This window comes from Harmonia axyridis, chromosome 2 (genome assembly GCF_914767665.1).
Source record: "Harmonia axyridis chromosome 2, icHarAxyr1.1, whole genome shotgun sequence".
NCBI lineage: Eukaryota > Metazoa > Arthropoda > Insecta > Coleoptera > Coccinellidae > Harmonia > Harmonia axyridis.
Window position 1 is genome coordinate 11685420 of NC_059502.1, and position 18016 is coordinate 11703435.

The following is an 18016-nucleotide window of genomic DNA, read 5'->3' on the forward strand; positions in this document are numbered from 1 at the left end:
TTCCGCGCGGTTCATGTCAAATTTGATAGTTCATGTTGGGGACAAAATTTGCTTACTGGAAGTGACATATCGTCGGCTAAGAGTGTAAATCTGCTATGTCCATAATGAACAATTTTACAGGAGACCAAAAAAACCGTTCAGTACAGTGTTATAATAATAATAATAAGAGAGTTTATTCATGAAAATACATTCAATAAACTCCATTGAATGTATTTTCATGAATAAACTCTCTTATTATTATTATTATTATTATTATAACACTGTACTGTACGGTTTTGTTGGTCTCCTGTAAAATTGTTCATTATGGACATAGCAGATTTACACTCTTAGCCGAAGATATGCTCCCTCTATCTATGTTTATTACTCTGAGAAATAGCCAAAATCTCAACTCCGTGGATTTTGTGGTCTTGTGAACACAAAATTTCGGCACACGCTCAAAAAGTTGATTCAACTACACTCGAATTCTGGTATTCCTCGGATTTCTGCACCAAACTTCAATTTTTAAATTTCGAACATTCATCAAAATCTCTTAGAAAAGGATACACCAAAAACCATCAATCGCGAGCTCAACAAAATAGAATTCTGTGGTTTACATCCTTATGAACACTCGTTATAAGTTTCTAGAAATCTTAATGAAGTGTAATGACACAGACACGCTGCAATCAGACCCACTGTTATGTTGTCATTATAAAGCAATTTGTTCGAATTAGCAGAGCTTGCGACGAAGCCTTGGATCCATATAATATTCACTGTGAATGATTCCCTTATAAGAACCAAATTAAATGGAAAATGTCCGAGAAATTAGCGCTGCCAGCTATGAATCATAAAAAGTTACACATCAGACACGATATTATAAAGTCCACATAGATTTGAATTTCGAAATAGAATTCCGAAGAATTGAAATTAATGCCTTCAATCTTGACCTGAACACAAGATCGTTCGTTTTTTATGAAAACGTAACCTTAGGAATTCTTCGGTCAGATCAAGTTTAGCAAAAAATGATGGAATTTATAGAATGGAACTCAAGCACCGAAATGCATCGAAAAGAATCAGCCTAGGAAATTACAGCCTTTGAGTCTTTTAGATATCACCTGCTGGAGGTTGTTAGAAATATAGGACTTGCAACTTAGTTGGCCATTCCAGCCTAATTCTCCATGATGAATTTAATGAAAAATGTGAACTAAAATCATTAACTGTTATTATTTTTATTAGATTAAACTGAGAGATCGTTAATATATTATGATGCAAGTGCACAAACGAACCTTAAGAGCACGTGAAACAAGATAAAATACGGAGCTGAGTACCCTCAACGTTGCAGGCATGAACAACAATGATATTCCCTTCAATTGTTGTTGACAAGCTTATTAGATAGTTCCTATGATTGATAATTTGAAAAATGCTTGGGAAATTTTAAAGTTGAGCGGATATGTTGAATCAAAATGAATATCAGAAAAATCCTGTAGCGGTGAGCGGTAGTCGGAATGATCGTAGATGTCATACAATAAGATTAGGTATTTGTAAACATAACGCCATCGAAATATTAGTCGATTTGTGTCTGCATCATAAAGTTATTCTCGATTAAACATGTCAGCATAGGAGCTGACAATTTTCTGCTTTATTATGAAGAAATCTGCGGCTTAGGCTCATCGAGTGCTCTCGAATACCTATGGTGAGGCCGCTATTAGTGAAAGAACGTGCCGAGAGTGGTTTCAACGCTTCAAGAACGGAGAAGAAGAGAGAAGGTTTTCGAAGATGCAGAATTGGAGGCATTACTTGGTCAAGACTCGTGTCAAACGCAACATGAATTGGCAGGATATTTGGTAGTGGCGCAACAAGCCATTTCAAAACGCCTGAAAGATATTGGAATGATTCAGAAACAAGAAAATTGGGTGCAGTACGAGTTGAAGCCGAGAGATTGTGAACGGCGTTTGTTTGCTTGTGAACAGCTGCTTGCGAGGCAAATATGAAAGGGTTTTCTGCATCGCATTGTGACTGGAGACTAAAAATGAGTTCATTAAAATAATCCCAAGCCCAGAAAGGCATAGGAATATCTCGGCCATGCGTCCACGTCGACGGCCATACCGAATATTCACGGTTCCAAAGCCATGTTCAGTATTTGGTGGGACCAGCTCGGCGCAGTGTATTGTGAGTTGTTAAACCGACTGAAACAATCAGAGGCGATTGTTATCGAACGCAATTAATGCGTTTGACCCGAGCATTGAAAGACAAACGGCCGCAATACAACGAAATACATGATAAAGTGATTTCACAGCATGAAAATGCTCGACCCCATGTTGCTAAAGTGGTCTTCGATACCTTGAAATGGGAAGTGTTACCCCACCCGCCGTATTTTCCAGACGTTGCTTCCTCGGACTATCACTTGTTTCGATCAATGGCATACGTCCTGGCTGACCAGCACTTCCGGTCTTATGAAGAAGTAAAAAATTGGATCAATTCGTGGATCGCTTCAAAGGATGACCAGTTTTTTCAACGAGGGATTAGTACGCTGCCCGAAAGATGGGAGGAAGTAGTGGCCAGCGATGGACAATATTTTGAATCATAAATGTATAACCAGTTTTTCACAATAAACCATGAGTTTCGGGAAAAAACGGCGGAAGCATAGTTGTACGCCTATGTTTAATCATAAAATTTAACCATGAAATTTGCGGTTCTAAGACATTATTAGCCTGCTATTTATTTAACGGAATCGAAATTTTCAACCTACAACGTTTCTTGTTTTCCATTTCCAGTAACACTTGAATGGGATACATAATGCCCAAGATATCCCTCTGAATGGGGATAAATTCCTCCTATTTCAATAGAAATAAATACCTGCACCAACTCGTTCCCGTTTCTACTTAATCCTATCTAAATAACTTGAAAACTCCTACAAAAGAACTGTAGCTTCTATTTGACCGCGTTATCAGGTTGATATTTTGTATTTGACTAGGACAAATGTTTGTCCAAGACACGCTCGTTGTATGGAGGTTTTATTTCAGATAAATAATCGGATAATGCTGCCAGTAGATCGAGGAGAATAACCTCTACGGCGGCCAAGTGTTGTGGGCGCGTTCAGTCTTCAGGGTAACATGAGCCGCAAGTTTAGGATCGTGACTTTTGCCTTTCTATACCGTTAGTAAATCTAGAGATCCTGGCTATTTATTGCAGCTTAAAAATGCTCCTCGTATTGTCGCCTAGGTAATGACCTAAATTTGGATTGGCGGAGAACAGGTTAATTTTTCGATGACCATCAGACATTTGGACTAGGAAGTAATGACAGGCAACCATAGAATATCGTTCTTCTTACTCAGGGTGACCACTGATCTTTGGTGACTGAGGGTCAATTTTTATGACGAACTTTAGGAAGACCACTGCATTTTGGTTTGTTCCAAGATTATACAACTTTGCTTCCGAAATTTGGTTCGGCCGTTGACGTGGAAGCATATCCCCATGATTTTCTGCGCTTGGGATTATCTCAATGAACCGATTTTTCGTCTCCAGTCACAATGCGATGCAGAAATTTCTTCTGTCTTTGCCTTGCAAGCAGCTGTTCACAAGCAAACAAAAGCTGTTCAACATCATTCGGCTTCAACTGTGCACCCAAGTTCCTTGTTTCTGAATCATTCCCATGACTTTCAGGCGTTTTGAAATGGCTTGTCGTGTCACTCCCAAATATCCTGCCAATTCTTGTTGGGTTTGACACGAGTCTTGATAAAGTAATGCCTTCTATTCTGCATCTTTGAAAACCTCTCTTACAGCTGGTCTTCGACCTCAAAATCACCGTTCCTGAAGCGTTTAAACCACTCTCGGCACGTTCTTCCACTAATAGCGGCCTTACCATAGGTATTTGAGAGTATTCGTTGAGCCTCAGCAGCAGATTTCTTCATAATAAAGCAGAAAATTAAAACCTCCCGCAAATGACGAGATTTTGGCTCGTAAGCTGACATGTTTAATCAAGAATAACTTTATGATGCAGACACAAATCGACTAATATTTCGATGGCGTTATGTTTAAAAATACCTAAGCTTATTGAATGACATCTACGATCTATTTCTTTCCATTGCCACTTACCGCTACAGATATCTATTGCAAACGGATGTAGCAAAGTTGTACACCTAATGCTAGCTGCTCGCCCCAGCTTCGCAAGTTCTGACAGACAACCCAAAATACATCATCCGAAATGTCAAATTGTACTCTATGATTGTTCGTTGGGAGGAGAAAGTAAATTCCTTTTTTTTTGCTTTTTCGTACGATTTTGTCGAAAATATTTTGTTTTATACTTCCTTAAGCTATATACTTTTCTTTTTTATCATGCAGGATCGCCCTCTGCATATTCATCATAAAAACGCAATTACTTAAGAAAGGCTGTTGTCTTGGAGTTAGTGTACAACTGCAGGTCCTGAATATCCTAATGGTTACAAATCCACCATGAACTAACATTTTTAGTCATTTAGTTAACAACTCTTTTTAACGATATGCGATATTTTACGACAAAATAACAAACCATAAATTTGCAGTGTTTGCAGTATAACAAATCAAAACGATGAATTTTGAAATAAAACAAGAGAATCACAGTACCGCAGCAAATTTGAACCGAAACGTCGGCCAACGAAAGGCGCAAGAAGACAAATTAGTGGCCGCTGCGCATTTCAATTTAGTAAGTTACAATCTCTTCATCGAGACGTGATTCAATTTAAGTCCTTGTTTTTAATTAAACAGGAGCGAGACTCGCACGAAAGAATCCGACGAGCCCGGATGTGGAATCGGCGAAATTGGGATCCGGGCTGAAGGACCAACTGTACTTTCCGAACTGAAAAATGGAGACCGACATTTTTCCGCATTCGTTTAAAGCGAGTTGGAATCAAGTGTGCTGTTAGCCAATTATTTCGATTTCGTAAATGGAGATAATTCTGGAATACGAAAAAAGTTTGTTTGTTGATGAAATTCGTGATTAACAGTCCTGGTTTTTGTTTCGTTCGTTTCTTCTTTCAGACCTGATGATTTAAATTAATTTAAGCCAAGTTTTTTACGCATACGCATAAGTTTGTAGTTCTCACGACCTCAGTTTAGAAATAAATGACAAATTACTCTGGATATCGATGGATAACTGTTTTCAACAATTTTTATATTAATTTGTTATTGTGTTCAATAGGTACTTCTTATACAAGTTTAATATCATTTCGATTTCGTCAATTTGAGGTCAATTGCTTCAAATTTCGATATTTTATACAAAAAATTAGAGTTCGAACAAATCCATTTTCTCTTAAAAAAAAGTCGTTGGAAACTAAAGCATTCAAACTAATATTGAATTCTAAACTAGAACAAATTGCTACACAGTATCAAACTAACATTCGATTTATAGTTCTTTACATCCAATCATCTCGCATACATAGATCGTAAGGAAAAATTTAATGAATCTCTTTATATTCATATTGGCAATGCTACATCTATCTGTTATTATTCCGATGATGAAATCTGAATGATGGTTTTAGAGTATCAATCAAACTGATTGGCTTTCATTATTGCTCCAATAACGTTTGATCTATTGAGCCTTGATTCTGATTAACTGGCTTTCAGTTGATTATTTCCAGTTGTGAACTTTTTAAATTGATCGAAGAAAAAATTTGCAATTTTCTAGATTTTTTTTGCGTATGAACGATATCGAAATTGATTGGAAAATCATATGAAATTTTGAATATCTGATTCAGAATTCTTATCAAAGACCTAATTGAAAGGATGAAATGCCTGAAGATTGTTCCTGAATATATTGCATTTTTTTGTAGTGGAAAAATAAATGGGAATATAATTTTTTTTCACATTGGTTTCATTAATCTCTTATACCTGATGCTTTTGCGGGAATGACAAGAAAGTTGCAGGAAGTAATAAAAAATATTATAGCCGAAAGCACTATAGTTGTGTCATTGGAGAACAGGATATAAACCTATAAATTTGTCAAATGAGCAAATAATCCTTTAATGAAACACTGTCGGTTGAGGGTTAATTTCAGATAGTAAGAAAGGTACCCCCCTATTAGAGGTAATAAAATATCTCTTCTTGCCTGCAACGTCAAAATGGTCTCACTTACGAGCGTTCGAAAATGAATTTGGGTTTTTTAGTCAACTTACCTGAGGTGATAGTAGAAACCACGAAATTTTCAGGCTTTGTGTAAAAATTCGTACAGTGTTGAAGTTCATATCAAATCAACTTCTTATTCTTATTATATGATAATGAGTTTATCATTTCTCATAATTATGAATTGAGTCTCACTTGATAAACGCTATTTCATATTGAAAATCATTGAAAAACTTAATAGATATTCTATCAAACTTTACATCTATACTTTGTCTAGAAATACTTACTATTCCTTTTTATTTCTATTGACATTTATTGATTGTATTGCTTTCAAGTCTACCGAAAGTAAATGACACTTTGTAATCAGTTTTGAGATATTGATGTTTCTAATATTCGCGAACTTACAGGTTCGATTTATATGAAAATTTGCATTTGGATGCAGAATGACAATTCAAAGCCTCGTGATAAATTTTATGTTATTCGCTTAATCAGAACCATAGAAAATTAAGGAAGAATATTGAAAGAATATTGCCCAATATTTCCGTGATCGCACAATTTACGGAGTTAAGATTTTGGGAGCTCATATAAAATACCAATTTAAAACTCCATGCAAAATTTCAAGGTGATCACACCATCCAAACCATAGAAAATTCAAGAAGAATATGAGACAAGAAATACCCAATATTTCCGCGATCAAATATTCGATCAGGTTGAGATTTTGCGAGTATATGAAGAATATCCCTTTCAAGCTTTCTGGAAAATTTCGTGTTGATTCCTTAACCAGAACCATATAAAATTCAAGAAGAACATGGAAAAATATTTCATATAGCATATAACATTTTTTTTATCTATGACATTTTTCCGCCAGTACTAACAAGGTCAACCTGTGGAATTATGATTTTTTTCCCATTCCCAGCGTATAATACCATATTCTGCAGAACAGATGTGCCGTAGGTACTTGATATGTCGACTTGAAATTGAACTCCATTAAGGGAATAAAAGTCGTTTACAGACAGGTCTTGCGTTATATGGGTTGATTTAAAATGCTTCTGCACGTTTGAGGAGGCCGATAAAATATATCTTGAATGGAACGATAAATGAAACGCCTGAAAAAAATAAGATGGATGGTTATGGCCAAATATGCGGTTATAGATTCGGTCTGATAGTCGATAATGATTGCAGGATAGAAGATAGGCGAGCTAAAAAAGAAAAATAGGATCGCGATGTTCAGAAATTACAGTATAATGTTTTTATTTGATACAATATAAGGAATAGTCATTACAAATGTAGATTACGATGAGATGGAGTCGGAACATGATTATCGGGCTTGAAGATGCATGTCAAAAAAGTTTTGCGTTTTTATGCGTTTTCTACTCGAAGAAAGATGTGATGTCCAAAATGAGAAGATGAAAACATTGTTTTTATGGCTAGAATCTGGGGGAGAAATAAAACAAATCTAAAAATTCCAACTGAATTGGATAATTGAAAAGACTTAGTAACTTGAAATGTTTAGTGTATTTTTGAGGTCATGTCTGTAAATGGGATGATTTGTTTCGAAATTAGAATTATTTCGAAATACATGTAGACATCTGGTATATTGTTTTCCCAATAACTCGAAAAATACCGAAGCAATCGAATTGAAACTTAGTAGTTCAAACACTGACAAGAAGGCTCATGCAAAATTTAGTTCACGACCGTACCGGACGGACATAATTGAATTTGACCCCGAATTCGTAATCAGTTAATCGAACCCTCAGAGTAATAAACATAGATAGAGGGAGCATATATGTCATTTTCAGTGAGCCAATTTTGTCCCCAACATGAATTATCAAATTTGACAAGAAGCGCGCGGAAATGAAAACATATCAGTGATACGATATTTCACTCATTTCGCGAGTTTCTCCACAAAGAACGCCCTTCTTGCTGGCCATAGCGAATCAAAGTTTCATATTAGCTCAAAATATATTAAAATAAATACCTAAATATATCAGAAATTCAGAAAACAAACTTCAAGCGCGCCAAACGACGTGAAACGACCGATGACACTAGGAGAGCAAAAGTTGTAAACCTTGTATTTCAGCAGGTAGATATAGAAAATAATAAATATTCTGCTTATTATAAACTCGACAATTAGGAAAAATATCGGATTCCAAATATTCAAATTTGCATTTTTATTCGGGAATCACTCAAATAAATATATTTCATTCAATATAATATACATTCATAACGATATAGTTGAAATGTGGATTTGAAAATAAATGACAATCCGACAACGTAATCTAACCATGTTGGGGACATGTAAAAATTGCGTATATTTCCTCTATCTATGTTTATTACTCTATGATCGAACCTCAATTTCATCATCGAATTTTATGTGAAACGGAACGTCAGTCAATATTGGCTGTTTTCGCCTGAACGGTGCTCTCAATGTTTTTCAACAGGTAATAAACACCAGGCCGACAAAATGTAACATTATATTCTTCCCTTTAAGCATAAGTTCCGCCTTTTTGGAGATGACAATTTAGGCGGGAATTTTCAAGGATCATGTTACGCTGCTCTGACTAACACACATGTGCAGACATTTTTACCTCCACACATGAGGGAAGCAACCATAACAGAGTCCTCCTCCCATTGACTGGAAACAACTCTACTACATTTAACTTAGACCGAAAGTCGAGAATGAAATCGAAGTGAAACGTAAACATATCCATAAATATAATAAAACACCTGAACAAATTTATAAGACGACGAATGTAGTTGAAAAAAAAACAGTTTTTTCACAAAACACAAAATCATTCTTTTCAAATATATGTCGATAGTCTTAGAAATGGATTTTTTTATGGTGGCAAAAATGTTACAGTCCATGAAGATACTCTTGCAGGCAGACAAAAGGTAGTTCATATATTACACAGGTAGGTACATATTCCGATAGGAAAGATCAAATATGAATTTATGTTGAATATCCATAAATGAGCCTATCGTCGAAATTCAACTAATCTAATATAAACGAACTAAAATAAATATCATTTGTGCAGTAGGTTCCCTCATGGCAGAAAACAGAATAGAAGTTCAATTTCATGACGGCTAAACACTTTACATTTTCCATTATTGCCATCGCAGTGGGCCCCTATCCTTATAATATAAAGTTTTTTGTTATTCTTTGTTATATCATGTTATTCTGTTTCTGCATTCAATTTAATTCAATTGTCGTTTATCACAATTGACCATTTATATGTACATGAGTCAGCCTGTTCACGAAATTATAGCTATGACTAATATGCATATACCAATTGACTGATTTCAATTTTAGCACGCGCTGTTAAACAATTAATATGTGTCGATGATGGAATGTGGAACTTCAAGACGGTGGTAGCTCGACACTGTGAGGAATACAATAGTTCGATACAGTGAGGAAAGCCTGTTTCTAAATTCATGAACAAGATTTCTATACTTGGTAAAAAATACAAAAAAACATTAACGAATACCAAAAATATTTAAGTACTAAACTGTCATTGAACACCAATAAATTACTAAACAAATGATGACATTCCACAAAAAACTAGACGACTATGTTTTTTTAAAATTGATAAGAAATAATTTCTTTCATAGGTCTGCTAGACCACAAATACCAAACATGTTTGGAAACAGCTCATTTTTATTGATCTAAAAATGTAACAAACTACAGGGTTTTACATTCAAACCAATTGCCGCTAGATAATAAATATTTTTGATAATATTGTTAATTTAACTAATGAAGAATGTTACGCGTTACTTTATGAGCACACACAAAACTATTGTATTTTTGTCCGTCCTGTACCAATTGGAATCAACATGTGATACATTTTTGGAATCAGCTCAGCTAGAGTAATCGGAAAATTGACACAAAATGGGGATGATCCATTTAAAAAAAATTACGGTGACGTCATTACTCGAAAGTAATTCACCCTGTGTATTACATTATTATTTTAAAATGCGGTAAATTAAAATGAAAAATCGACCTGTTTCAGGATTATTTCTTAAAATGGACTGTTTAGCTAAAAATGAATTTGTTGCATACTTTACGGACACAGTGTATACGCCGAACCACTCTAAGAGGAAACTCCACAGTTCAATGCCGCCAAACACTTTCATTTTCAACTATAACGACGTCAAACTCAATTTCAACGTCAACTTCCTCATCTGACAATAAAGCCTGCTAATGTTCCTAATTGAGAACTCGAGCGGTTGAAAACGCATAAGTGTGTCAATTTAAATCAGTTTGGCCGATCGGAAGTATAGAGTTCGCAATATGTCGACTGCGCATACTTTTGCGTACGCTGAACAGTGCCAGAGTAAAAGTAGACTAGTTTCACCGCCTTCGATCACAGAAAAAGATAATAACACCACGCCCAAATGGAACGAATTGGTGTGAAAGCCTTTAATGTCGAGATTACCGTACGTCAAGTGTTTTTCAAGGATTTACGGTGAATATCTACAATGCCGGATTTCTTCTGTTCATACCGGGATATAGAAGAGAGAATTGTTCAATCATAGAGAGATATTTGAAATGTAATAAGTTATTTGCGGAAATTGCAAATTTTCTATTTTTTTCTATTACTCAAGGTCGTTAGGCCAATTATTATAGTGTAACAATATCCCGGTGATTGCTTATGTTCATTATAACTTACATATGGCACTGTTTGAACTTTAGTTTCAGTGTCAACTTGAATTACATTTTATCTTTTCATTTGGTAGAGAATAAAATTGGCTACCTAATAAAAAATGAAATGCAGGATGTGGTATTTGGAATAAGCCCGATATTATCGTTTGAATGAGTCATCAATGAATTCTCTCATTTTGAACACCCAGTAAACTTTCTCAATGTATATCTCAATGTCAGTACTTACTTTCTTTCTTTTAGTATTTACTTTCAAAATCCCATTGAAATAAATACATTCATTTCGAAGTTATATCAGTTTTATCAAGAGATTCTCCAATTTCTGAAAAATAGAAATCAATCAAAATGTTTTGGAACACCTTTTATACACATATAAGATTCTTATAAATTCTAACAAACGTTAATAAACATGAGTATAGCAGATGAAAATCAATTCGAAAATATCCACAATCAATTCTTATTACGAATAAACACGCACAATTAGAATGAGTACATCGAAAACATAGCAAAGCGTTGACAACAAAAACTTTAAAAAGTTCAGGTTTTGTGTGCGTTTTCAATGTGGATATAGTTGGCGTCTTGAAAACGTCATCAATGACGTCACACCATTGCTAAAATAAATATGCTATAGTTCTTATACGATTTGATACATGCTAAATCATGTTGAAATTCTTTACTAAAACTCTTTTCTTCATTTCAGTGGACTCTCTACATCAACTACTGAAAGAGGAGTCACCCCAGTCTACCTAAGATGTCGCACAGGAAGAATAACATGGCTGTATCCCAGAGGAGCTCTTCGGGTACTTCTTCGTCTTCCAGGACAGGACAGGGATTTCCGAGCCTGCATTAAGGTCCGAGAAGACGCCAACAAGCCTTCGGCGCGATTGTTTCTAGAAGGACCCAGATCTTTGTTGAAACTCTATTCTCACAACGACGGAAGCACGAAAACAATTCGGTAAGTTCAAATTCGTGATTTTTCACGTGGGAGATTACATTTGTGCGTGTCTTTTTTCATCCTCGGTATAATGATTGCCAATCGTGACGGTCGTGAGATGAAGATGAAATTGGATCCAGTATTGAATAATTATTTTGAGGCGCCTGAAAAAAGTTCGACCTGAACATTGCCATATGTGTAATAATTACCCATACAGATATTGATCCCAGTTATCGCTGTATGACATCCAAATATTAGGTGTAGTAAAAAGAAATCCATTATTTTTCCGAAGATGGCTTTAGTTATCTGTATCTCTGTTCAAGCCCGATCGGGTTCCACTAAATGGCGTTCGATATATGACATTTCTTACTACAAAAACTTTTCTGAAAGTTTTGTGATTAGTTGTCTCAGTGTAGTTTGAGACCGTGTCAAAGATGAACACTAGCGAAGAGAAAATACGCTTCATTTTACAGTTTTTCTTCGATAAAGGCGAAAATACAAGCCAGGCGCATGAAAATGTAAATAGTGTTTATGGTCCTGATACTCCAACAGCCAATCACGCGCAATTTTGGTTTCATCGATTCCGTCAATTCGCATTGATATAAATTCATTCGCCAATCAAACCCGTTTTAAAACCGATCGTTCAGCATGCCGATGAATTAACAAAGCAGATAGCAATCCTGAGTTCGTGAAGTCCAAAAACCTCGAACAAAGAAGAAAATTATTTTGTCTAATTGCAACCATTCATTTCACGTCTTGTTAGTTGCGTAAATTGCTGTGAATACACAGTGAAAGTTTCAAAATAGGTACAATGAATACCCATGATTAGAGTCTTTTTCATGTTTGAACTTCGACCTCAACTTAACGTGATGAATCTTATCTGTTGAAGCAAACAATGAAAAGAAAATTGTGTGAAAGAAAGAATATCATATCATTTCGGTTATTTGCATGATTTGTTGGATGTGTGAAGGATGGCTTCACATTTATCGCCATCATATGCTGACAAGGGTAATTTATGTTAACGTTCAAAAAGACACAATAGAGAGGATCAATTATTTGCACTATATATTTTAGTACTATGAAATTATGTATGTCATACCAGTGAAAAATAACATTTTGTAACTTTCAGGTGCTTCAATAGCAAAAAGGGACAAGCTGCAATCTATGTTGAAGCTTTGGAGAATGATGGTGTCTCGAAAATTGTAGCTGACATCGAGTATGATCTTCAACCTCTCCCTAGAGGAATACATTCCTATGATCCAAATGAAGGTTAGTTGAGAACTAAAAAAAAATACTAAATACATTCAAAATATTTTAATGAGTACACAAAAACATTTAACCAACAAACCAGAATTTTAAATATAAATTAAAAAAATAGAAATATAAATCACATATTTCATTTAGTTATAACATACATTCATTCTCAAGTAATTACAATACTTTTGGCTATTTTTATTGAAATGACACTGAATGAAAACCAGAAGCTGAATGATTGCTCAGTGTTTAGCTGTGATCTAATTTTGTTTTTCATTTTGCAGAATGTCGACCATGTACATCAGAAGAATTAGCTCATGCATTTTGTACTAGTGATTTAGGTGAGTTTGATAATATCTATATGCTTGATTATATGTTAATGTTACTAGTATCATATCGTCACTAGATAAGTCCCAGGCCAGGTATACATATGGAATCACTATTTTACGTGAACATTTGTCCAAGACAAAGCTTTGCTCCAAATTAGTGACGGCATTGCTCACTGCTGATCGAAAACTGATGAAATATGGACTCATCACTACAATTCTGAGTCTGAAAGTTCTTCAGCTGAGTAGAAAACAGTCGATGAAAGCCTCTCAAAGCGCCCAATTTCTCAAACACAAGATGATAAGGTTATGGCATCCATATTTTGGGGGGTAATAAGTTTATTTTTTAATGACCATATTGTCACAGGTAAAACCATCAACAGTAAATAGATTACATCACATTGGTTTGATTCAGTGCAAAAATTGAGAAAGAACGTCCTCAACTGCAAAGAAAAACTTTTTTTTCCAAGACAATGCTCCTTGTCACAAAACGATGACAATCAATGGCCAAACTGAACTGATTGCACTTGCAACTGCTTGACCACTCGATGTACTCTGAAGATTTGGCCTCCAGTGATCACTAGTTTTTGCAGGCCTCAAAAAGAATGTTCTAGGAGAAGAAATTTGGCTCTAATGAAGAAGTGATTGCCCAGGTTGGAGCCTATTTCGAAACCAAAAATGAATGTTTCTATAGAAAAAGTATTAAACAGTTAGAGAAGCGTTATGCATACATGAATCATTCTTTTGGAGGTTGCAATGTTGACGAATGAAGTCGAATTTTAAATGAAAATGTATGTTTACTTGTTTCTCTTGGGACTTATTGAGTGAAGTATTACTTGTACCTGTAATTAGACTATTTTCATTCAGACATGAAAAACATAAAAATTAATAATTTTAACCGCCACTGAATTCGCCGAGTACTAGATCAAAAAGGGAACATTGTTGACAATCGAAGAACTGTACCATTTGCCACACTTGAATTGTCTCATCCTAGAAAGTTAACGAAACTGCTCCTACTAGAAGGTGCCTTTGATAACTGTTCACCTCTACAAAAGGTAATCAAGAAATTACCCTAATAAGGCGGCAACAACATAAATATTTGAGGAAAGCATACTGGAGAATCTACATATACTAATGATGTACACATAAAATCGAAGCAGTTATGCAGAATAATATGCCGATCCTATCGCAGAAACTGGTTGTGTCACACGTGCCTACTAGATTCAACTCTTGTTCAGCACGTTCTGGTCAGGTATAGAAAAAAGCGGACAACGCCCTTGATTTACAACTATTAGATAGAACATATGCTTTAATAGCATGCTAGATTTAGCAATCGGACAAAATGTACTAGGTGCAAATAATAGATTACATATAAAATTATTAATGGCCAAGTCCACAAGTCGTAGATATAGCAAGAAATAACTGGCTACATATTTCTCTATATTAGTCAACTTGTATTGCTCGAATTGAAAAAAGAATGCCCAAAGACGTGAGACAAATAATATTTAACAGGCCAATTGAAAAGTCCCCGATCTAACTTTTTTTCTTCAAATGGGGCCATTTTTCAACGATTTCATTCTTTAAACGATCCAATAACGATATATAATAATCGCTGTTGATGGTCTGGCCCTTTTGGAGGTATTCAATTAATAGTATAACTTGCGCATCCGAGAATACTGATGCCATAACCTTGCCAGCTGATTGTTGTGTTTCTCCTCGCTTTGGATTCGTTTCATCGTATGCAGTCTACTCAGCTGACTGTCGATTGGACTCCGGAGTGAAATGATGTAGCCATGTTTCATTCATTGTCACATATCGAGGCAAAAATTCAGGTTTATTGCACTTACAGCTTCAAACACTGCTCATAATCATCAACACGTTGTTGCTTTTGATCGATTGTGAGGTCGTGGCACCCATTTTGCACACAGCTTTCCCATGTACAAATATTCGTGAATGATATGATGTACACATTAAGATGATATCTTCACAATATCATTCAAAATCATTTTGTTAACTTTTTTGATTTTTTCGACGGTGACAACCTTTTTTGGGCGACAACTGCGTTCGCCGTCTCCGGTGCTCATTTCACCACGTTTAAATTTAGCATACCAATCAATGATGCTTGATTTTCCAGGTGCAGACCCCTTCAAAAAGCAATATTTTATCAGCACACGAAATTCTTTTTTTCCATCTTTTGTCAAATAATAACAGTAGCTACACTCACAACGCAATATCTCAAACTAATGGTCGGACTGCTGTCAAATTTTGACACGTATCGTTTAAAGGTTGGTTCTAACTGAAAATCATATGGATTTAATAATAGCAACGCCATCTGTACATCAGGCCGGGGACTTTTCAATTGGCCTAATATACCAATTCTGCGAAATTGTTTTCTTAATAATTTCAAAACTACCAATTTGATGGAGATCAACCTTATATGTAGAATAACGGTTCAAAGCTTCTTGCAAAATTTAATGTTAGCTTTAGCACTAGCACCAGAGAAGAGTCATGAAGTTTAGTCTTAGCGTACTGCGTTGTACGCAGAAGACTTAGGTTCGAATCCAGAGTATACCGATGTTATTTCGTTGTATCAACTTCCCCTTTTTGATCATTTTGAGATATATTTCATAAAGTTATCAAGCTTTAAAGTCAAATTTGTAATATTATTTCATCATATTGACTCGAATTGAATGTTTCCTAATGATAATTTTTTTTTCCAGTTACCAGAGGCATAATTCACGGAGTAGAACAACACCACACCGAAGAATTGTCGCAGATGTCAGTCAAAATCACGAAACTCATCAGAAACACAGTCGAAGAAACCTTCAGCAATAAGGATGTTGAAACGAACGAGATACCAGAAAATGAGTACGATGAAGCCGATAAAAAAATCACGATATCAGTGGCGCAGCATTGCGGGGTGGCCCATGGAGTTGGAGAGTTTGTCTTCATGGCAAGAAGAAAACTTGGAGGTTTGAGGCTGCAGTGTGCTCCGAGATTGGAAGATTGGGCGAAACTTATTAGTACTCTTTCTGAAGAAGGCAAAGCCCATTGCGTACTAAGGAGCTAGAATTCTATGGTTCCGAAAATAACGTGTACTTCAAAGTTGGTTGGTCTCTTTTGTGACTGGGTTCAGCGAAAGAACATTGCGGATTCAAAGAATCCAGGAAGAATGCAGACTACCCACCAAGGTTCTTCCATTTTCAAAAAGTAATTTCACCTTACCCTAGCATTTTTTGAGCTTTAAATACCCTACCCCATAAAAGGAAATTACTTTTTCGATTAGTGGAAACCTACTTTTTCTGTGATTGCTACTGTACATAAATTGTAATTACAACGAAAATGATTTACTTAATTTGTAATATTGTATATGAGACAAAAAGGGGACTTAATATGTGCAATATTGCTTCCAGGTTATACCAGAAGATTTGTCCCTCTCCTGTAAATTTTTGTTAAGTCTCCATATTGGAGACTCTTAATGTAAAGTGTAAAAATTGTAAAGAATTTGTGCTTGATTTAACGTTATGAATTTAACAGATTTTTATTGTTATTCAACAAAATGTCAATACGAAATTTGTGTTCGAAATTGAAAAGAATTCAAGGTGCCAAATAAAAACATCTATAAATGAAGACAATGATAAATATTGTAAATAGTTGAAAATTAGTATTGATCTCAAATACACAAAATATATTCATCCAAATTCTTAAAGTGGTGCGGTATTAAACTAAAAATTTTTTTGAATTGATTTTATATTTTCGAAATTATTCGAAAAATTTTGTGATTATCTTATTAAATAATATCAATTAATGGATATGTTTGTGAGTACTTGAATGCCATACAGTTATATATGATGAAAAATGCTGTGATAAATAGATTTATATGGAAACGATTATTGTATTTGTTAGAATTTTGAATTATAAACTTTTAAGATTATTTTGTATTGTTTCATTTAAAATATTTTGATGATCACCCTTCATATATTGGAAACATAAGCTTCAGTAGGTATTTGTCTGAACACTTCTTCATCCACCCCTGAAATGTTCATTTTGAATACCAATGTAGAAAAAAGAAATCGAATAAAAAAATGAGAGAACTCTGACGTGAAGTGAGTAGCTTTGCGCGCTTGTTCAAGTTTGTAATCTTGACATTTCTCAAAGAATTTTCACTTGCAGATTTTTGCTTCAATATACTCTTGATTCAGTTGACCGAACAAAAATCTGAAATCAAAACTTAAAACAACGTTATACTGTCAATACAATGTAATTTGTCACTCTTTAGGAACAATTTTCTTGAAGAAACGAAAATGTATATAAAAATTCTCAGTCGATATCTCTCGTCCTTTGCTCATAAATAATCAGCCCTCCATATGTCATACCAGTTGATTTTTGCAGACGCACTATCATTGCTATGAAAAAACAGTTGAACATCAATTGTAAACAATGAAAAGATAGGCAGTAAATTTTGTGGAATGAAACTGTGCTGCCTTGATACTTAACTGATCTCCTTGAGGCATTTTCTCAGGGTTTTTATAGTCCAACATTCAGTGGTACAGGGGAGTTTGATGGTAAATAACAATATGAACATTGGTAATTACAATTGGTTGGTCGAAATTTTGAAACAATAACCTAAAGGATATCTGCCAAAAAAGTCCAGAGTGCTTGCTAGAAAAGATGTTTTCAAATGTAATCAAGAACCATCGAATAAGACGTTTTTAACTTAAAAAGTTGCATGTTGCATCACAATTCGATGTGTTTGGTGGATGCCGACGATAA

General features: G+C 35.0%; 1 protein-coding gene and 1 long non-coding RNA gene across 2 annotated transcripts in view; both read left to right on the forward strand.

Moving 5' to 3' along the window:
• LOC123673005 (meteorin-like protein) overlaps positions 1-17177 on the forward strand; it is a 44706-nt gene extending 27529 nt beyond the window's left edge. Inside the window, exons 2-5 of the mRNA XM_045607384.1 lie at positions 11430-11684; positions 12793-12932; positions 13202-13258; positions 15964-17177. Of these exons, the coding sequence (XP_045463340.1) occupies positions 11430-11684; positions 12793-12932; positions 13202-13258; positions 15964-16313 (802 nt within the window). The 3' untranslated portion in view covers positions 16314-17177. The remainder of the gene's footprint in view (positions 1-11429; positions 11685-12792; positions 12933-13201; positions 13259-15963) is intronic.
• Positions 8435-8900, forward strand: LOC123673006. Its single transcript, XR_006746404.1, has 2 exons — positions 8435-8513; positions 8564-8900. It is a non-coding gene; the product is annotated as an uncharacterized LOC123673006 (long non-coding RNA).
• Positions 17178-18016: the final 839 nt, after the last annotated feature.